Source organism: Limanda limanda, chromosome 13, assembly GCF_963576545.1.
Source record: "Limanda limanda chromosome 13, fLimLim1.1, whole genome shotgun sequence".
Classification (NCBI taxonomy): domain Eukaryota; kingdom Metazoa; phylum Chordata; class Actinopteri; order Pleuronectiformes; family Pleuronectidae; genus Limanda; species Limanda limanda.
Genome location: NC_083648.1, coordinates 6,488,526 through 6,510,627, shown reverse-complemented (window position 1 = coordinate 6,510,627; position 22,102 = coordinate 6,488,526). Strand labels below are relative to the sequence as shown.

Genomic DNA, 22,102 nt, shown 5'->3' with positions numbered 1-22,102 from the left:
ATAACTCGTAGTTCTTCTGACGTATATTCGTGCTGCTACTCCTCGTACAGGTTTTGTTGCACATGCACAAAACGTCCGGTTCGTTCGGGGATTGTGTGATCTGTCTATTCTGAGACTTTCACTAAACGGGTCGCTCGTAAATTGTTCTTTATATGGCTCTCTTATATGAGCCTTCATCAAAGGACAGTGTCAGTGGTCATAGATCAAAGGGATCTTGGATGTATTTGACAGGTGCAAAGGTGACTTCTTCACATTTTCCCAGAGGGCCAGTAAACATCTCTCTCCTAAACCTGTCTCTCTCTCTCTCAAACTGAAACCAGTGCAGACAAATTCAAAATTTCTATTGAGGAATTTTCTAGTTAAAGTGTGCTACGCGAGAGCAGTGATTGATCCTCACAAAGTATTTTATTAGTTGCAGCCCAATATGTGATATGGCATGATGTATTATTTTGTTCTATGTAATAGCGTGGAATATTACTGGTATTGAAACATGTGATGTGCCAGTTGCACAATATAGAAATAAAGATTTGTACAGAGAATGTTTTAACATTTATTGAATTATTTGCTCTATTGTTTAAGCTGGTATGTTGGATAAGTCCGACTGATTATATTGTGATACTGACTCTTCAGAAGGCTTGTGTAGGATTGTTTACAAGAGAAAGATTACAAATAAATGTCATGGAAAAGGAAAGGAAACTGTAATATAAACGTTTCTACTTACACAGCATCTTTTGTGATATTTAACCATATATTAATTTTTATAGAACACAGTGCAATGTGTTTTAGGTTATTTGGGGAAGCGGAAGAGTTCCAGTTAGGAAAAGGTTTTAATTTCACATGCCAGAGAACTTTTGGAGGAAATAGACACAGCAAAATAATACTACTTAAAATAATATATTACTAATGAGTCCATAAAATCATCAAGTTATGTTGTGTGCCTGACATATCGTGGTTGCGCTCATAGAGTAAAATGGAAATACATAATCTGTCCCATTACAACCGTTAACAGTTATATTAGCATTGCCTTGTTGGAATGTGTGATAAGTAACACACTGACACCTACAGCACAGGTATATGAACAATTTATTTACACCACATGTTTGTGTTGAACATAGTATCAGCTTTGGGGACGAGTTGCTTGTGAATAAAAGCAGATGGTAGCCGACAACGTCTACAGGTCCGCTCTCACTCCGAAGCCCGGTCCTTTAGGAGGCTCGGTCAGGGAAGTCAAACCTCCTGCCGGCTCACAGGAGAAACGACCGCCCCTGGAATCAAAGAGACAGAATGCGTCTTAATGTAAAGGACAGTATGTACGACCGTGAAGATGAGATGAATGATGTTTTTCTTACCTGGGTCCAGGTGGTGGGACTCTTCCTGCTATCAGGTCATCGATAATATCGTCCATGTCTTTAGGTGTTAGGTCCTCCTGGAAATAAGCAAGATGTCAGGAAAAGAACAGAGTGCACCCATTTTCATTGCTGGTGGTCTTGTGCAGGATTATTAAGGTCTTCAGAGTTTTTCAGTTCATATGCTCGAGCCTGTATGAACACGTAGTCTTATCTATTAAGTTCAATCTCACTTTAAAAGGAGGGGGACATTTAGGAAGCAATACATTAAAATGCAACAAAATTAAAGGAGTTCAGGGGGGCTGTGAATTGTTTTCTACCAAAAATACTTCAGATACAGCTACAGTTGTTTTCACGTCCACATTTATCGTTGGCTTGTCATAACCCATTAACTTAATACATGTTGATACTGTACTACATACAAAAGACAATGAAACTGGTTTTACTTGTCAGCTCAGTTCAAATCTGCTTATACAGAATGTCCCTAGTCAGCACCAACAAGGTTTAAACTGTGACAAATAACAGCTCTTTGTCGGGTAGTATTTTGTATTCATGGGTGTAGACTCTTGACCAACAACACTTGTGTTCAGAAGGAGCTTGGTTATTGCATTATTTTGAATCTGATAATGCTCGGTGTGAATGTGCATGAAGACTGAATCAGACGTTAAATCCTCCAAACGGTTTCACATGCAGGTATTTGCAGCTACGCTGATCTGCACCACAGCTTTTACCTTCAGCTATAAAAACCATTAACAAGCTGACACGTTCGAGTGCTTGTTTGCAAACTATCTTAAATAAAACTAAGTGCTTGCAATTGACAACTGAATTGATCTAATAGCCAAAGAATGGAAGTATGTTAGTGATAATTATTCTTATAAAATGCTAAATTCAGTCCAGCCGTACAAATCGTACCTTTTCTACCGTAGCACTTTGAGGTGTAAAGAGAAATGTTCTCCCTATTAGGTAAGATTTACTTCAGGTCACTTGTTCTCTCCTTGCAAGAACTGAATTTACCATGAGAACTGAGAAAAAGTTTAAACTAATATGTAAATTAAACACTCATACAGTTCTATCTATTTTCGAACTGAGATAAATGATGATATGCTATTCCAGCAATATTATGATGAATTCAAGATTATTTTTGTCAGAGTTTCCATTTCCTGCCTGTACAAGCTGTTCATTTGAAGACGTTACAGCATCCACACTGGCTTCCACAAGAGAAAACAGGTTGCATTCCAGGAATAAAGCTGAGAGATTCTCGGCAGACATTCTTTGCAAAACTCACTTCACGCTTTAACCCAATATAACTAATTTAGTTATGATCTTCAGTGAGGAAGCTCTCTGCACTCACATAGTAGTCGTCGTTGATCTGGACCATCGGCGCATTCACACAGGCACCTAGACATTCCACTTCTATTAGTGTGAACATCTTGTCAGGTGTCGTCTCTCCAACCTTGATCCCTGCGGAGAAACAAATGAAGACATGTTATATCCGTGTCTGATCTCCTGACAGGCAGCAGATCAAGTTACTGAACTCATTAAGTACTACTTGACAGGCTGTAACACCAGATGTAAAAATAATGTCAATGTTCCGTTGACTAAAAATACAACATATAATAGAGCTCTTTATTAAATGTCACACAGACTCAAGTATCTTAACAGTATATTGATTTCAGTCTTGCTCCTTCAGTCTTAGTGTCCTTCTACAGCTTTTTGTTGTTTGAATAACACGGACAAGTGTACATTTACACGTTTGTTCCCAATCTCTGTTTAACTAAAATATACAGATAATAAAAATAGTTTTCAACTGCGTTTCCATCCCTTCATTGGTGTCCAGCTGTAAAATCTCAAGTGGTTCTCTTACCCAGTTTAGTTTTGAGGGCTTCCAGGATGCTGTCTGAGTTGCAGAGCATGCAGGGAGTTGTTGTGCAGATCTGAATGAAGTATTTTCCCACGGGCTGACGCAGGAACATCGTGTAGAATGTCACTACTTCATACACTCTCATGGGAGGGACTTCCAGCACCTCAGCAACCTGAATGACAACAATCACAAACATTCAATGAGGTTACCCTACATAACACAAAGGACCTTGTATTTTATTGGTCTTAGTAAAAATGTTGTCAATACAATTATTCTACGCTTGAGGAAATTGCTGTAAAATAAATTCCGAAAGAATCCGTGCCTTGTTCATGGCGGAGATGGGTAGCCAGCCATGTTGCCTTTGGGCTAAATCCAACACTGGGATGGTGGCTGCTTGCTTGTGGCCTTCAGGGTACATGGAAATGATCGACTCAATCCTCTGCATGGGAAAAAATACATTTTATTATTAGATGTGAATTTGCTCACAGCTTAGAATAATGACATCATTGCATTCCTCTTTTGGACTCATTAATATAAGAGAGGAAATAGGATATGTTTATCTGAAATATATAAAAATGCACATTGGAAGCAGCAAATACAAGCGGAAAATGATGGATATTGGAGGAGATTATTCACAAAAAGCATCCCCTGTATACTACTCAGCCCAGGTGTCAGTCTTACCTTCTTGTTCTCCTCAGTGAAGTCAAAAGGAGTATCAGGGTTGTTGTCAGGAGTGTCTCTGTGCTAAAACAGAAAGACAACAGCGTTAAAGGACATTATTTACACCAAATGAATAATTATCTATAGTCACAGAATGTGAAAATGCTATTAGAGATTATTTTGTTACTCAACAATTACTACTTTCAGGTTTGGGTTAAAGGCTTGTGAGCGAGATCTCATAGTAACTGATAAAATATGTATAACCCATCATGTGAGCCCAGAGGGGAACTTGTGCTACTATCAGTTCATTGAGAAGACTCAACACATAGAAGTAATTTCTGCTTCTGTGCACACTGCCCCCTTGTGAGCAGCAAACATACTCTGAGCGATTAATGACAAGAAAAACTTTCAAGTTAATGATGTTTGACGTATGTTATAGATGTCTTAAACATTTATGGTCAAAGATTAGTGACACAATTCACCCATCCACTTCCCACCTATCCTCTCAAAGATGAAAAACAACTTTATTACCAAGAGACTGAAACCATGGCAGGTTTCCATTACATGAGAATATCACAGGTGCTGTTTTTGTTACTGAGATGGAAATTAGACCTAGTGAGACAGCCTGACTGTAACAGGCTCTAAAGGCAGCGCTGCAACTGATTAGGAGATTCTGGAAAACAGGTACCATGGGGATTTTTAAGCAAAAATTTAAGCTGATTCATTTTTGATTAATGTACTGATCGAATTTATGTGATTTATTGTTTAAATGAGATTTACAATCTAGTAATAAACAAATGATGTAAAGAAATCTGCTGTCATAAATTTGGTTTGGAGAAACATAAGCTGGCCTATTTCAGGAAGAAAACGAAGTAAGATGGACAAGTAACACATCAGTCTCTGTAAAAAGGCTTTGATTTGAATATCATAAGTTCTGTTTGCCAATGTAAAACACATTTAGTCACTTGATTGACTGCAGTGATGGGAGACTGCAGAGGACAGGAATGACCTTGATCTAGATCAGGGCAACATTGTATAATATATTGAATATTTGAGAGCACTCAAAAGAAAATGTTGTCTATCACAGATTGTGATTCAGTATTCAAAACTACCTCAATCACTTGTTTCATATGCAAGATAACTCTATGATTTTTGATCCAGAATGGCATCTGACTAACATTACTGAAAATAAACATTTATCCAACAGATTCCAGCAGAAGCACCCAGACAAAATGAACTCTGAATACAGTACATACAAGTTGTCTAATTACTATTAACCCAGCTGTGAGGTGTTCATCGGACACTATACACTTGCTACACAGCACTATGGGATTCTCTGTATCCAATGCAAATAAACTGTGAACTCACCACAAAGATGCCACCTGCTCCAGCGCGTGCAGCCGACCGATGCAGACTCCGGACCTGCCTGGCCTGCAACCACAGAGAGAGAAACAAGACTCATAAAACATCTGTTGGTTTGTGACTGATACTCAAACATCCAAAGAAAGTTTTAACAGGTTTGTCTCCCGTTTGGACAAGAAACTATATCTGGTTGAGTTGTATGGGGGAAACAAAACTGTTTATGTTGTTGTTAATTTGACATTATTAGTATATATAATATTTTGTATATTCTGATTGTACAAGGACAAACAAACGTACCAGTAGCTTACTTACTTCTTTATCATGATATATAACTATATAAGATAAGATAAGATAGAACTTCATTCATTACTACGGACATTTTGGTTCCAGATCTTACTCAAAAGTATTATCAACAAAGAATAGCATAATACAACAAGTCATTTTTAAGTAAAGATATGAAGTCTAATGACGAGTAAGAGATGCTCAGTGCCTAAATATATTAAATAATACAAGTAAAACAAGTTACAACAACTTTGAAATATAAAATAATTAAATAAAAAAGAAAATACGATTTTTAAAGAAGTATTGCACGTGAAAATGAACGTAATATTGCACTTATTATTAGTATAACAGTGTATATGATAATAATGGAAGTAACTGACAGAAGTTTAAAAGTATTACAATAAGGGCTGCATTCACAAATACATAGCTTCATCACTATTTGAAATTAGGTACAAGGTTGTATACTTTATACTTCATGTGTTTACATTGACATTCCTTCATGTTAGACTTGATACAAATATAAGACAACCAGAAAAGTATATGAGGCAGTTTTTAAATGTGTTAACCTTCTTTCTAAAGGCACAAATTTACTTCAAACATCAAGTTATCTAAAGGACATTTTAACCACCAGCAGGATTTTGGCCTATACGCTGGCTGAGTGGTTCAATGTCAGATCAACGAGGCTGATAAAGATAATTTAAATCTATACAAGCATAAGAAGTGAAGAGAAACGTTTGAACACCACTCGTTCGTCCATTAAACATCTTATAAACATCTGATAGCAGAAGGCTAACCCTAGCATGCTAGCGTTAGCCAACACCAGCTAGCTTAGCGGCCTGCTTGCCCTTGTGAGGAGTCACGTTGTTTTCACATCTAATCCTCAAACAAATCGTTGAAACGCGGGTCTGTGAACACAAAGGACATCTGGACAGTACCGTGTGGGACACCGCGGACCGGACAGCAGCGGACAGGAACATGTTGGGGCTGGAAGTTCGAACCCTGGAGCTTCAGAGGATCAACGGGACCGCAGCGGCCGTGTCGGGGCTCGATTGAGAGGGTCTGACGTCACCAGGCGCTGCGTGACTCAATCGATCGCAGAGAGGAGTTTAGGATCAGAGCTCGGTTATGAAACCTGAGAGTTCATGTGGCACGTTCTCCAGGAGCTCAGTTAGTGAAAATAACTAATGGGTTATTATTACATATGAGGAGGATGAAATGTAATAAAGAAAAGAGGATCAAGCAGTGCAAAACACAAAGAGACTAGTTACACAAAAAACACAACAGCAAATGAGATAACACAATGACACATACTCAAAAAACAAAACAGACAATAAGATAAGACAACAGCAAACAAAATAGTACAACGACAAATCAAAAAACAACAACAGACAATGAGAAAAAAAGGAAAAGTAACTCAAAAACGACAGAAAATAAGATACCACAACAGCAAATGAGATAACACAATGACAAATCAAAAAACAACAACAAACAATGAGAAAAAAAGGAAAAGTAACTCAAAAACGACAGAAAATAAGATACCACAACAGCAAATGAGTAAACACAATTAAAAAACAAAAATCACATCAGCAAATAAGATAACACAATTACAAATAACACAGAAAAGAAAACTGCAAATATAAAACAGAGTGACAAATAAGAAAACGTAACAGCTTTAATGGAAAAGGGTGCATGTCAACAAGGCTTGTCGCCGACTGGACGGACAAACTCTTTGCACTTCAGCGCCCACTTAGAAAAGCTACAGTACGATAAAATAGATGTTAACAAATGCTTCAGGCTACAGGAGACGGAATATGACGAATTACTGAAGATACTTAGAGCTATTCAGCATAATTATAATTATTTGTAGTATCAAAAATATATTTGTCTTATCATGTCTTATTGTTCCTATTATTGATATTGCTTTTAGTTTCATGCATTTTTTAAATTGGTGAAATGGAATATGATCAAACAGAAATGTAACAGCAAAACAGGTATTTCTGTTCCTATTTATTTGAGCACCATCATCCTCTCTGTCAAAACCAGTCTCCCCTGCTCATGCCTGAATCCCTGGCTGTCAACCCAGTGCACACAGCCTCCTCCTCCTCCTCTTCCACCTCCTGGCTCAATAATATAATACAATCAACAGGCCAGGAAGGACACGTCCAATGAAAAAGTGGGAGTGCCGCACCCTGCCAGTCGATTGGCTGGCAGGTCTAAGCAGACTGAGGAGATCCTGGGCTCAGGGATTAGAGGTGGGACTTTACACAGCCTCAGTACAGAGGGCCTTGCAGTGTTGGTCCCTTCCCCAGGAGGATCCAGACAGATCAGCAGGGACTCCCGATTAACCCATTTCTGACTCACCCTCAGATGATATTGGTCCGTCTACATCTGTCCTTCCGCAATGGTTGTTCCTGAATCTCAGGACAAAATGTACTACCCCTCTGCCGAGCTGCAGAGGGATGCTCATGTGCCTGATTTTAACTCTTATCTGGAGCTGTACAGGAAGTCTCTTGAGAATCCAGAAGGTAGGTCAAACACGTCGGGAGATTCAGTGCAGTGCTTGCAGCGTTTCCTTGCATTCCATCATGCATCTGTAAACAATGTCACTGTTTATCTGTGCTGCCTGGAGCCCGCAGCACTCACTCTCAGTGTTGTTTCATTCCAGCTTTCTGGAAAGAGGTTGCTGATGAGTTCTTTTGGAAGAAGCCAGCAACAGGTCCAATGCTGCAGTACAACTTTGACGTGACCAAAGGGAACATATATGTCAAATGCATGGAAGGGGCCAAAACCAACATGTGCTATAATGTCCTCGACATACATGTGAAGGAGAGGAACCTCGGGGAGAAGGTTGCCTATTACTGGTAAGCAACAACACGAGCCTGGCATCAATGATGGCTTTGATGGGAAATGCAGCCTGGAGTTATGTCAGGTATTCCAGTCAATAACAACTGCTGTGTCCCCTGCTGCAACCCCAGTGCACCAAAACAAACCACCGAGCTGGTGTAGCAGTCGCTCAGTCTGCTGCCAGGAACAGAAGAGAGACTTTTACATGCTAAGGAATTTTCACAGATTTAATATTTTGGATGCAACTAACTTTTTTATATCTACAATTTCAGCAGATTGCATGAGGCCTGCAAAACTCATAAATGCAAATATAGAACAAAGCCTCTTTCTATTTAAATCCTTACAATAACGGTATAACCAATTATTTAATGAATAAGACTTAATTTGCATATTTTAGATGCAAACACATAGATTCTCCTTCTGTACCTTCTTCCCAACTTCTGACCTCTTTAATTGAAACCCTTGACATTTCAGCAAGGCTTCTGCCTGATGCTCTCTAGCTTTATACTTTGGCGCACAGTGTATTTGCTCTGTCAACTGAGGAAGCTCTGCAAACAAAAAAAGAATTGTTCCGCCAGCTCAGCAGTAACAGGGGTTCAACGGGCACAGAGGAGACCAACCATGACCCACACAAGTGTCTCCACAGTGTTTGCACTACATCAGAGCCCTTATGTAATACAGCTGCTCATTTGTTTGCTGGGCCGGTTTCAGCATCTCATCATGTGAGGAGGAAATATACACAGTGAATCAGATCCGTTAAACTGTGCTGCACATGATAAGACACAAAAAAGAATAAGACCCTATAGTCAAATGTCTGTTCTTTTGTTTGACTTATACTGCGTCTGATACAGGCGTTTACTTGCAGCTACAAAGGTCTCCTGGATAATATGATACCAACAGATGGTTGCATTTCAAAAGAGTTACTGCACACAAATAGAAATTGTTTAACTCTAAAAGGAAATTATTGTTTTTTTAACTCTGTGCGGACAGGATCATAAAGTGATCACTGATAAACAAAATCAAATAAAGATTTAAAAGGGGCTTTCCTCATAAAATAAATAATATACAGTTTTCTATATAAAAGCTTCCTATGAAGCCGACTTCAATGTTTCACTGGGTGAGAGACTCTCACAAACCTGATGGATCGAGGGATTTAATATCAGTAAATCTATAAATAATAGCATTTGTTAATGTCTCAATGTGGGCGTTTATATTTAAGCTTTTATGGCTGAATCTATATGTCTCACTTGGGTTTCAGTTTTCCGCACCAGACAATAGTAATGAGCACATTCGGGGGTTCACACTCATCCTTTAGAGTCTCATTTACAAAATTGTACAAAACGTTGTTGAGTCACATGACGGCAGCCAATCAGAGCTTGTAAAAGTTGGATAAACAAAGTCTAAGGACTTGACCTCTGGGGAATTCTGCAGGTGAGTTTGTTTGCTCGGAGCTATACAGTAAGCGCCAGTGCATACAAAGTCTGAGGCCGCAGTTGAACCAGGTCACAAATCATATCAGGGTTTTTTTAAATCTACAACAATGCACTGCTCAACAGGGAATATATATATATATATATATATATATATATATATATATATATATATATATATATATATATATATATATATATATATATACTGTAGTATTTGAATAAATAACTTTGATGAAGCATCTTGTTGATGCAATGGGACCAAAATCAAGATTGAAAATGAGCATAGTTTTGTTTAAAAAATATTTACTATCTGCTGAGTAACAGGTTATCTATGAACCCAACAACTTCATACGTGTACGTTGAGGGACGAACGTACTAGAAAAATAAAGTTACACCTACAGAAAGAGCTTCATACAACCTGACACAGCTTTTACATCCCAGTAACAGATTCTGGGTGTTTCTTCTCTTTGTGTCGTGTCTTCACAGGGAGGGAAACTCACCCGATCACCACATGACCATCACTTACTCTCAGCTGCTGAGACGCGTCTGTCGCTGTGCCAACGTCCTCAGGAAAATGGGTGAGAGCCTGAAAATGTAATGTAATGTACTTTTTTTGCATATTCAAAGTAAAGTTCAGAGTCTGACACATCATCACACTGGTCAACATAAAGCCTAAAGCTGTGTTTCTGTCCCTGATCAAGGTGTGAAAAAGGGAGACAGGGTGTCGATCTATCTTCCAATGATTCCAGAGCTGGTCTACGCTATGTTGGCCTGTGCCAGGATCGGTGCTGTTCACTCCATTGTGGTAAGCTCCCATTTCACAAACATCCATATTAGTTTGGCAGATGTTTTTATCAAGAACAAATTACATTAAGTACATTGAACATGATGGAAACAGAGCTGGATGTATGACGTGCATCTTTCTCTAACAAATAAAGGCGTGTTCAGAGTATTACAGTATTTTTTGAGAAATAAAAGTTAGGGAAGTGCCAGCAGGTTTTTTTTAGAGTTGGCTGTAAGAACCATGAGTCGGCTGTCATCAGATAATTTGCATTAGCCATTATGCCATGTCATGCATAAGACTATATATAACGCCATCATGTATCTAACTGAACGTGTCCACCAACACGTTTCGTTATCTGCCGCTCTGACCTTACTACCAGCTGAACTTGGGCTCCTGCTTGTGTCAGTCCAGACTCGCCTGCTCCTGCACTTATCAGCTGTCACCTGTTTGAACACCTCAGTATGTGGGTCAGACAATTACTGGCAGAATCCGGCTCTGGAAGACATCAGATTCAATGCACTATTTTAGATATTCAACCTTCAACATCTATGAAAGGGTTGGTGGCCTTGTTAAAAATATCTCCTGGCAGCTCCCAGGTTCATTTTATTGCTCTCAAAGGCCTTTTTCTTGGCAGACGTGAGTGGAAGTGACCTTGTCTGTGCTCGGTCACGGTTGTATGTTTTCTAGCTCTATATTTTTTTTAAATCATTTTCCACATCACTTAGCAACATGGCCACCTTTGGGATAGTTCCAGCTTTTAGGATTCTCATGTGAATATTAAACATAAATTTTCTGGCATCAAATTGGATCCCAGACGGGGTCGGACAGGACAGCCGGGGTCTCTCATGCTGTGACATTTAGCTGCTTCCAGGGTAACTTGGTTCATGAGGCCAACATGAAGACTGAAACGTGATACACTGTGAACTGTTAACCTCGGCCACGATACAAGTGTCTGGAGGCAGATGCATCAAATGTCTGGTGCACACACACACACACACGTACACCCTGTATTCGTGGTAATGAAAGGCTGCAGCATGAATCATCACTCTGACTGTTTGCACTTTAAAAACAAACATTTGCAGAACAACGGCTGAGGAATAACACTATAAGCTAACTGAGTTCTAATCGTGTCGTCAAGCTAGATTAACCAACTCTATAAGCTTCTTTTGTTGTGCTAAGAAAATAAGCGACTTATAATTCTTTATACAAACAAAACTACGTGAATCCGCAAAGTGATTCATTATTATAATGATTATTACAGTTAGTAACAATAGTTCATATGATTATAATAACTGTCATTATAATTTCCACCCTTACCCTTTATCAACAGGTGAAAAACATGTTGGTTTAACCTGCAAATAAAGAGGTTTAGATAATCTGGCTAAATCCTTACATTTTGTCGGACTTTGTGTCCTGTTCTCACATCTCAACAGTTACTATGATGAGCACAATGTTCTCATAAGTATCACACACAGATGGTTAGTAACACAAAGGGCTCGGAGTAAAAGGCCTAATATTGTAGAAACCACGCAGCCATATTCGTAGTTGTTTTGAGTCATCTTAGGTTTGTTTGCAGTCTTTTTGAAAGTTTATAGGGGTTAAATTTAGTCTGTTCTGGTCATTTGACATCATACTCATTGTTTTCCAGTTGTTTTTGAATCTCTTGGCAGTGGTTTGGTGTCTCTTTGCTTTTGTGCATCTGTGTAATTCTAAAAACAAATGATGAATAAAACAATGAAAGACAGAACCAAGCTACAATTTAAACAGGATTACTCCTTAAAAAAAAGCACAGATTCTCAGCTCTGCCTCTCTCTCTCTGTCTTTGCACGTTCAGTTTGCAGGTTTCTCCTCGGAGTCTCTGTGTGAGAGGATCATCGACGCCCAGAGCAGCGTCCTGGTGACAGCAGGTAGGTCCGGGCTTTTATTGTGACCTGCAGCAGCACCAGGATGTGATGTGCTGTGGAGCTCCGGAGCTGTAAAGATAATGTTCAAGTTGTAAAGTGCCTCATCATCTGTTGCTCTCTCTCTCTCTCTCTCTCTCTCTCTCTCTCTCTCTCCATTTGTGATATACAGATGGTGTTTACAGAGGAGAGAAGCTGATCAACCTGAAACAGATTGTGGACGAGGCTCTGGAGAAGTGCAGGGAGAAGTAGGTCCTGCTCACAAGACTAACACTCGCAGCACCCGCCCTTGTTTACACTAGCTGCTGCCGGTAATGGGACTCAACCCCTGAGAAAAGAACGTCACTGGACACACACACCCACACACACAAACACACACACACGCACACACACAAAGCCCTATCAGCTGCTACCAGGGACGTTCAGGAAACACACCACCTGGTTTCCACTTTTTCGAGGTTGCCGGGCAACATGGAGAACTCAGATCCATCAGGGAAGCCCAAGCTGCTCGTCTCCCGTGGCAACGTGAGCCTGGGAGGGATGTGAGCTGAGAAACAAAGCATGCTGGGAATGGTTATCTGCAGGAGGGAACATCAAGGTTCATGGGAATGATTTTACATTATATGACGTCTGTGAAACTAGATTTAAATTCAAAAGTTTCTTCCAGTTACAGGTCAAATCTGAAACACCACAACTCACCGAGCAAACTGATGAAAATCCAACAGGAAAGAAACATGAGCAAGTCTTACATTGTGCCAGGTTTTAATAAACTGTTCATATTAACAACAGGGCACATGAATATTTGGGGAAAGGTTTCACTCCAATACCGAGGAAACCGGATATATTTTTTAATCGTTTCTTTCCTTTTCCCTCAGAGCGTCCTCCAGCATCACCAAGTGCCTCGTCGTCAAACACCCGGCGCTTAGGACAAAGAGTGGAGCTGCATGCAACAAATTACAGGTAAAAGAAAAGCTATTAATTTATTTAACAATTTTATTCTGACAGAAGTTTTAATATGGAGCATTTACACTGTCTAAAGTAATAGAAATATATTTATTTTATGTATTAATTTCTATTGTCATAATTTAACTCAATTCAATGTGTTAAAAGATATTTATGTTGGATAGAAATTAGAGGTATAAAAACCACGTATCTCTAAATGTAATGATCTTTGATTGAAGAAAGAGAATTGAAAAGAAGTTTAAATGGCAGAATGGCAAAATTATGCTTCTTTCTTACAGAGATCTTGTGATAGATTAGCACATTTAATCTGTATATTTAAGAAAAGGAAACAGCAGCTGTCACATTTCACACTTTTGGAAGGCTGCTTCCATTAATTGATTCTTGTCACCAACCCTCTAATAAACACTTGCATCTCTCACTCTTCATTAAAGAGATAATCAGTCTGCACTTGAGCTTTTTAGTCTTTAAGGTCTTTCAGCTGAAGGCCTCTTTAAGTTCTCAGCCCACAAAGCATCAGATGATCCCTCATCCGAGGTTAGAACAGGAGCTGAAACATCCCAGACCACGCTCCTCTTTCTGGATTTAGAATCTCCCTCTGAGGGGCTCAGCCAGGTTGAATCTAACGTGCTGTATTGTTGCCGAGCGCTGCCACGCGACGGGAGCAGGTGTAATGAGCGGAGTCAAGTGTTGGATCTGTTCCCTGATGCCTCTGATGCTTCTGCTGCTTCTGGTGCCCTCAGACCCCCTGGGACTCGGAGTGTGATGTGTGGTGGGAGGAGGCGATGAGAGACTCTCCTGAGGAGTGTGAACCCGAGTGGCTGGACGCCGAGGACCCGCTGTTCATCCTCTACACCAGCGGCTCCACCGGCAAACCCAAGGTGAGACGCAGCTGCAGGGGGGGAGGGGGGGGGGGGAGAGCAGTTACACAAGCAGAAACACAAAGTCTGGCTCTGGAAGAAGATAACACGTTCATTTTCTGTGTAAATGCTGAGTGGAACCACATCTTTACAACAGATCACAGCGTCTATTTTCCACTCTGATGAGCCTGTAATGATGTTAACCAAGCTGCCTCTTACTTAAGCTGCTGTCTGGAGGGAGAACTAATGGTTTCCTAATACTGAGAGGCACAAATATAATCCTGGAAAGTTATGTTCTCTGAAAGCACCACAGCCGCTTTTGTGTTCTCTCTAATATAAGTGTCAATTCAACACACACACACACACACAGACACACACACACACACACACAAACACAGTTGTTTCTCCATGAATTCAGAGGACATTACATTGACTTACATTGATTTCATGGAGATTTACTCTAACCTTAAACTTAACCGTAAAACAACAATCACCTTCAAATTAAATGATTTTATGTTTTTTGTCCTCACATGGAAGACAAGTCTAGAAAATGTACACACACACAAAAACAGACACACACACAAACTTGTCATTTCAACACTCCTACACTTAAACCTGCAAGATGAGCCCTTACATGAGACAACAGATTTACTGTCCCAGACAGACACCCACATACACACACACATATACACACACACACGCACCTGCACACCCCCCCACCCTTATTTGTGCTGTCCTCTGTCTTCCTGACAATCCGGTCTGTGGTGCAGGGCGTCGTCCACACTGTTGCCGGGTACCTGCTCTACACGTCGCTGACCTTCAAGTACGTTTTTGACCATCACCATGACGACGTGTACTGGTGCACGGCAGACATCGGCTGGATCACGGGCCACTCCTACATCACCTACGGCCCCCTGGCCAACGCCGCCACCGGGGTCCTGGTGAGTCAGAAACACACTGTGTGGTTTTGGTAGAAAAAAAACATAGAGGAGAGGAACAGGAGGATCTCATGGACAAACGTGTGTGTTTCTTATTCCCAAGTTTGAAGGCGTCCCTGTGCACCCCCACGTCGGCCGGTTCTGGGAGATTATTGAGAAGTACAAAGTGACCAAGTTCTACACGGCGCCCACAGCCATCCGCCTGCTGATGAAGTACGGACGAGAGCCTCTGCAGAAGTGAGAGCCCCCCCCCCCAAAGCTACAGGAGGAGTCAGTGAATGGACGAGAACAATAATGTATTAGTTATAATATTAGTTATCAGAAGGATATGAGGTAGAAGAGCCTAAATGTGTGTTAAAGGATGTCATGACAGACCTATATGAGCTTTTATGTATTTGCTATAGTCTCAATGTATGTCTAACGTAAATCTACCTATCATATAAGGTAAGTAGAGTACGAGGGGGTGAGGAGGAGGTGAGGAGGAGGTGAGGAGGAGGTGAGGAGGGGATGAGGAGGAGGTGAGGAGGGGGTGAGGAGGAGGTGAGGAGGAGGTGAGGAGGGTCCGTTTCCTTCCTCCGACGGGAGACCCACAGATCCTGAGTCTGTGAAAACCTCGGCTCTTGCATCAGGCTGCTCCGGCCTTCATGCGGAAATGTTCACCTTCATAGAGTTCACTGCTTATGCAACATTTTGCTCGGAATTGAAAAAAAAAAAACCCAGTTGTGAGATGAATGATTAAACAGTGGGAATTAGAATTCAAATGGTGAGTTTGCAAGAAATATACTCAGAGGTTATCTGTCAGAAGATAAGCAACGAAACTTCTGTTTAACTTTTAACTGAAACTCTTCAGTGCAAAACATCAAATCATTTATCTTGATTTACTGAAACTTTTTCCATCTAATAAACATGAGGAATTGTTTCCCTTTAAGAGTTTTATTACAGGAAATACACTTTCCAGGAAATTTGCTCTCTCACAGAGTTTCATAATAATAATAATAAAACGTCTGTGTGATGAATATGAACCAGGAACCTTCTGCTAATTACCTCAGCATAGAAAGTGGAAACTGGCGAAAGCTGTAAAACCACAACTGGTCCTTTGCCCACTTCATGTTCATATTAATTAAAAAAGACACATACACAGATTGAATGAGAACCAGATGATGATTGACCATGAGACCTTTCTTCTCTCTTCTCTCCGGCAGGTACGACCTCTCCAGCCTGAGGATCATTGGTACGGTGGGCGAACCCATCAACCCAGAGGCCTGGCACTGGTACCACGAGGCGGTGGGTCAGGGCCGGTGTCCCATCGTCGACACCTTCTGGCAGACGGAGACAGTAATGAACACACACTTCAAATGGTTATATTCATGCTCAGATAAATACGTATATATATTCTAAATCCTTCCTGTTGAAGATAAAGTCTCTTCATGTCGTCAGTGTAATGTTCTCCTTCATGTCCATGCAGGGAGGTCATGTTTTGACTCCTCTTCCTGCCGCCACGCCGCTGAAACCCGGCTCTGCTGTGAGTGAAAACACTGATCACTTCACACTCTGACCTTTCTGTCTAACTCTCAAACACGCAGCCCCTATCTGCTGCGTGTTTGAACAATACCAGTCATGCTGGTAAAGAAAAGATCTGAGAATCCTTCAGTATTTTTTAGTTTCCGCTTAAAAGTTGCGTTTCTTGAGGATCATATGATTCAGAAATGAAGGAAACTCTGCGTTAAATCCACGCCTCCTGTTTCAGACCTTTCCTTTCTTCGGGGTGGAACCGGCGATCCTGAACGAACACGGAGAAGAACTGGAGGGTGAGGCGGAGGGATATCTGGTGAGTTCCACTTCAACTCAGTAGGAACTGTATTCATACGTGTGACGCAGCAGCTGAGCACACAGATAAATGACATAAGATAAATACTGTAGATCACACAATTAAAAACAGTCATAGGCTATAAACCTTATTTTAACCTCATTTTATTATGTAAAGATATTCAACCATGTTTGTTCTTTTCTAATTAATTCTTGCAGTCATTCAGTTTGTTGCATTAGAGACTTTTATTTGTCTGAACTCGATATTAGCTTTGCAATATTCACTTTAGTACAGGAAATGGTTTATTTTAATAGTTCATTTTAATCTGCTTTATTGATTAATTTAGTTTTTAACCTTGTTTATTGTGGTGTGGTTTATTGTGGTGCAGCTCAGGGAAACTTCAAATTAACCACAGCTCTGAAGGGTTTTAAATCATGTACAAATGTTTTGAAAGGTTTGAATAAAGTGAATTGTTGTTAACTGTAGCATTGATAGTTCTCTTATGTGTGTGTTGTGTGTGTTGTGTGTCTGTGTTGTGTGTGTGTTGTGTGTTGTGTGTGTGTGTTGCAGGTGTTCCGGAGGCCCTGGCCTGGAATAATGCGAACGCTGTACAAAAACCACGAGCGCTTCGAAAACACTTACTTCAAGAAGTTCCCGGGCTTCTATGTGACCGGAGACGGTGAGAAAGAGAAGTTATGATTTCATCTTTCTTCCCTCGTTCACCCGTCGTCTCACAGATTGTTCATCAATCTGGATTAACAACGTTCACCTTGATCTCTCACTGAAACACCAACGAGTCCCCGGAGGGAAGAGAGAAAGATGCTATGAAAAGTCTGTGGGGGGGTGTTTGATGCAACCTGTTCTCTCCTGTTTCCTCTCGCAGGCTGCAGGCGGGATAAAGACGGATATTACTGGATCACAGGAAGAATAGACGACATGCTGAATGTGTCAGGTATCGTACCGAGAGGTGTTAACGTCTGATCACTGAGGTTTAGAACATCACAACTAGGGTTGCAAAATTCCGGGAATATTCAAAGTTGGAAACTTTCCATGGGAATTAACGGGAATATACGGGAATTAACGGGAATAAACTGGAAATGTTGCCGGTAATTGATACTAACTGTATTTACCTTGTCATATACAGACATAAATATAAACATTTTGTTTTGTCATAGGCTGATTTGAGCCCTGAGGAAACTTTGGGCACTTGACTATATGCTTCTGCATGGTTGTGTCTTTCTTAACATAGGTCTTTGCACAGTATTTGCAAATGTACACAGCCTTTCCTTCTACATTGGATGAGGTGAAATGCCTCCACACATGAGATAGTGCACGTGGCATTGTTCTGTAGAATAAGATGAGAAAAAGTTTGTAAAAACGCTAATGCAATGCCAGAGATATAAATAGTTAGCCAAACAATTGAAATCGTCTGTAAAAATATTTTACAATTGATGGATAAATGAATGGAAATAGGCAAGATGAACAGATGAACAATCCTCAATCAGCATGCTAATATATTTTCCCAGTAATATCATCGAAACTGACCTGACTAGTCCTGCACACTACAGCCGGCCTCAATAGCCCTGCTGTAGAGTGAAGGATGCTGGAAATTATCTGTGCATGTGATGGAAGAATGCAGTGGAGGGTTGAAACTCAACGTGCAGCGTGTGCTACATTCCATACATCTTTAAAATAGAGTTTTGAATGATGTTTTTATTGCTCAGCGTTTAATTTGCATAGTTTTTTTTTCTTCAATATTCCCAAAATTCCCGAGCTTAACTTCCTATGGAAAGTTTCCGGAAAGTTTCCGGAAATTTACCGGAAACTTTCCGCCCCTTTGCAACCCTAATCACAACACAAACCTGGAGCCTTCTGGGAAACTTGTTACTCTCCTGAAACACTTCACATGTTTTCATGATTCCTCCCTGCTTGTTGGCGCCGCCCTGCAGGACACCTGATGAGCACGGCGGAGGTGGAGGCGGCCCTGACGGAGCACCCGGCCGTGGCGGAGGCGGCAGTGGTGAGTCGGCCTCACAAGGTGAAGGGCGAGTGTCTCTACTGCTTCGTCACCCTCAAAGACAGCCTGGAGTTCAACCACACGCTGGTGGAGGAGCTCAAGAGACTGGGTGAGGTGGACTTTGGGTTTTAAGGAATTTTATTCTGAGGTTTTACTGTTTTTGTTTTGAACTGAATCAGATTTTTTAGATTCCAAAATGAAGTCACTCATTCCTTTTGTTTCCTTCCATCAGTGAGAGAGAAGATTGGACCAATCGCCACACCAGACTTTGTTCAGAACGCCCCGGCTCTCCCGAAAACTCGCTCAGGTAAAACACTAAAGGGATAGTTCACCCAAAAGTGCTGATTCACTCTTTATCTGCTCACCTCTATGATCCCGGACATTCAAATCCGACTGGAAACAAGATCAATTACACCAGTTTTTTACCCTAAATGTCTGAACTATCCCTTTAACACCTCCTGAAACCAACAAACATATCCTCTTCCTCCTCTCTCCTACTCTTCCTCCTCCTCATGTGCCTCCTCCTCATGTTCCTCCTCCTCATGTGCCTCCTCTTCCTCCTCTTCCTCCTCCTCATGTGCCTCCTCTTCCTCCTCCTTCAGGTAAGATCATGAGGCGAATCCTCCGGCAGATCGCCCGCAACGACAAGGACCTGGGTGACCTCTCGACCCTCGCCGACCCGAAGGTGGTGGAGGTGCTGTTCAGCCAGAGGTGTGAAGCTGCAGCCTGAACACATGCACCTCCACCTCTCCACCTCTCCATCTCTTCACCTCTCCACCTCTCCCACTCCGCCCCTTTCCACTTCTCCACATCTCCACCTCTCCACCTCTACACCTCCGCCCCTCTCCACTTCTTCACCTCTCCACCTCACAATCTCTTCACCTCACTATCTCTCCATCTCTCCACCTCTCCACCTCCCTGTCTCTCCACTTCTCTAACTCTCCATCTCTCCACCTCTCTGTCTATACACCTCCGCCCCTCTCCACTTCTCCACCGCTCCACCTCACAATCGCTCCACATCACCATCTCTCCACCTCCTCACCTGCGCCTCTCTCCACCTCTCCACCTCACCAACTCTCCACCTCTCCACCTCTCCACCTCTCCACCTCCTCACCTCCGCCTCTCTCCACCTCTCCACCTCTCCAACTCCACCCCTCTCCATCTCCGCCCCTCTCCACCTCTCCACCCCTCTGTCTCTCCACCTCTCCATGTCCCCACCTCTCCACCTCTCCACCTCTCCATCTGTCCACCTTTTCACCTCTCCATCTCTCCACCTCTCTGTCTCCCCACTTCTCCACCTCTCCGTCTCTCCATCTCTCCGCCCCTCTCCACCTCTCTGTCCCTCCATCTCCCCACCTCTCTGTCTCCCCAATTCTCCACCTCTCCGTCTCTCCATCTCTCCGCCCCTCTCCACCTCTCTGTCCCTCCATCTCACCATCTCTCCATCTCTCCATCTCTCCACCTCTCCACTGCTCCACCTCTCCACCTCTCTGTCTCTCCATCTCACCATCTCTCCATCTCTCCATCTCTCCACCTCTCCACCTCTCCACCTCTCCACCTATCCACTTCTCCAACTCTCCACCTCTCTGTCTCTCCACCTCTCCACCTCTCTGTCTCTCCGCCTCTCCACCTCTCTGTCTCTCCACCTCTCCACCTCTCTGTCTCTCTGTCTCTCCACCTCTCCACCTCTCTGTCTCTCTGTCTCTCCACTTCTCCACCTCTCTGTCTCTCCATCTCTCCGTCTCTCCATCTCTCCACCTCTCTGTCTCTCCATCTACCCACCTCTCCACCTCTCTGTCTCTCTGTCTCTCCACTTCTCCACCTCTCCACCTCTCCACCTTTCCACCTCTCCACTGCTCCACCTCTCCACTGCTCCACCTCTCCACCTCTCTGTCTCTCCACCTCTCCTCCTCTCTTCCCCTCTTTGTCCCTCGTTCCCTCTTGTAACGATGCACCTGTACAGATGAACACAATCACACGATGTAGACGACAGCAATGTCTTGTTTAAAATTGTTGTTCTATTTGGAGAAAGAATGAATCAGTTTGTTTATGTCGTTGCACAGATGGTTTGTGTTTGGGCCAAAATATCAAACAGAATAGACACAGAGATAATACTGTTAATATATTTTTTACGTCTCTTATCACTGGAGGGAGAATTGAACCTTTATTCTCTATAGTTTTTGATCAGCTTATCTGACGACTGTTGTACATTTTTAATCTTTGACCTGAAAATAAAGTGTTTTTAATCTGTTCTGTAGCTTTTTTCTTATTTATCTTTTAAACTTCAAGCTCAGCAGCTGTTTGATGCCCTCGTGTGGCAGGAATCATTCTCTGCAGCTGTTATCTGCTTCATGTGGAGGCCTTTTCACTTTACTACTGCAAGGATGTGTGCCTCTGATCGTCTAGTGATGCACACACACACACACACACACACACACACACACACACACACACACACACACACACACACATACACTCTCACACACACACACACACACACACACACACATACACCATATCAGCTCAAGTGCACCAAATTCTTTTTAATTCACAGCGTCAGTGATGATGAAAGGCAGAATAAAGGAACAATTACGTGTTTTATTAAACTTTAAACTGCAGCAGGTTGTTTTTAACAGAAGCTCAGAGGACTCAGAGTCACGTGCCTGCAGCAGTGTGTGTGTGTGTGTGTGTGTGTGTGTGTGTGTGTGTGTGTGTGTGTGTGTGTGTGTGTGTGTGTGTGTGTGTGAGTGTGTGTGTGTGTGAGTGTGTGAGTGTGTGAGTGTGTGAGTGTGTGTGTGTGTGTGTGTGTGTGTGTATGAGTGTCTGTGTGTGTGTGTAGGTGTGTGGGGAGGACGAGGAGGAGAAAGAAGCCCAGAGACACAGCGATGGGCAACGTTACATCATCACCCCCCAGTGGCAGAGGAGTGGTTACCATGACAACCTCTTCATTCTTCACCACCATCACCACCCTACCCTCCTCCTCCTCCTCCTCCTCCTCAATATTCCTCTGGTCATAACGGCGTCCTGCGGATGTTTCATAACCCGAC

At 42.0% G+C, this 22,102-nt stretch overlaps 2 protein-coding genes across 2 annotated transcripts; one reads left to right on the top strand and one right to left on the bottom strand.

The window, feature by feature from the left end:
- Positions 1–1,066: 1,066 nt before the first annotated feature.
- On the bottom strand, positions 1,067–6,556 carry ndufv2 (NADH:ubiquinone oxidoreductase core subunit V2). Its single transcript, XM_061084278.1, has 8 exons — positions 6,447–6,556; positions 5,236–5,298; positions 3,889–3,951; positions 3,530–3,646; positions 3,211–3,379; positions 2,698–2,807; positions 1,350–1,426; positions 1,067–1,265 (listed from the first exon to the last, which is right to left on the bottom strand). The coding sequence occupies exons 1-8, from the start codon at positions 6,486–6,488 to the stop codon at positions 1,172–1,174; spliced, it is 735 nt and encodes a 244-aa protein (XP_060940261.1). The 5' UTR covers positions 6,489–6,556; the 3' UTR covers positions 1,067–1,171.
- Positions 6,557–7,773: 1,217 nt separating this feature from the next.
- On the top strand, positions 7,774–21,306 carry acss2l (acyl-CoA synthetase short chain family member 2 like). The gene is made up of 18 exons (XM_061084217.1): positions 7,774–8,036; positions 8,177–8,372; positions 10,275–10,366; positions 10,490–10,593; positions 12,407–12,479; positions 12,646–12,721; positions 13,349–13,433; positions 14,177–14,314; positions 15,064–15,234; positions 15,335–15,468; positions 16,434–16,566; positions 16,697–16,753; positions 16,979–17,059; positions 17,609–17,717; positions 17,922–17,990; positions 18,988–19,164; positions 19,288–19,362; positions 19,658–21,306. The coding sequence occupies exons 1-18, from the start codon at positions 7,913–7,915 to the stop codon at positions 19,783–19,785; spliced, it is 2,022 nt and encodes a 673-aa protein (XP_060940200.1). The 5' UTR covers positions 7,774–7,912; the 3' UTR covers positions 19,786–21,306.
- Positions 21,307–22,102: the final 796 nt, after the last annotated feature.

Bases quoted from the DNA above. Each gene is read 5' to 3' on its own strand.
- ndufv2 (XM_061084278.1), bottom strand. From the start codon at position 6,488: ATGTTCCTGTCCGCTGCTGTCCGGTCCGCGGTGTCCCACACG. The intron at 3,647-3,888 runs GTAAGACTGACA...TTTCCCATGCAG, and splicing joins TCACTGAGGAGAACAAGAAG to AGGATTGAGTCGATCATTTC. The intron at 2,808-3,210 runs GTAAGAGAACCA...GTTTCTCCGCAG, and splicing joins AGCCCTCAAAACTAAACTGG to GGATCAAGGTTGGAGAGACG.
- acss2l (XM_061084217.1), top strand. From the start codon at position 7,913: ATGGTTGTTCCTGAATCTCAGGACAAAATGTACTACCCCTCTGCCGAG. The intron at 10,594-12,406 runs GTAAGCTCCCAT...TTGCACGTTCAG, and splicing joins GTGCTGTTCACTCCATTGTG to TTTGCAGGTTTCTCCTCGGA. The intron at 13,434-14,176 runs GTAAAAGAAAAG...TGGTGCCCTCAG, and splicing joins CTGCATGCAACAAATTACAG to ACCCCCTGGGACTCGGAGTG.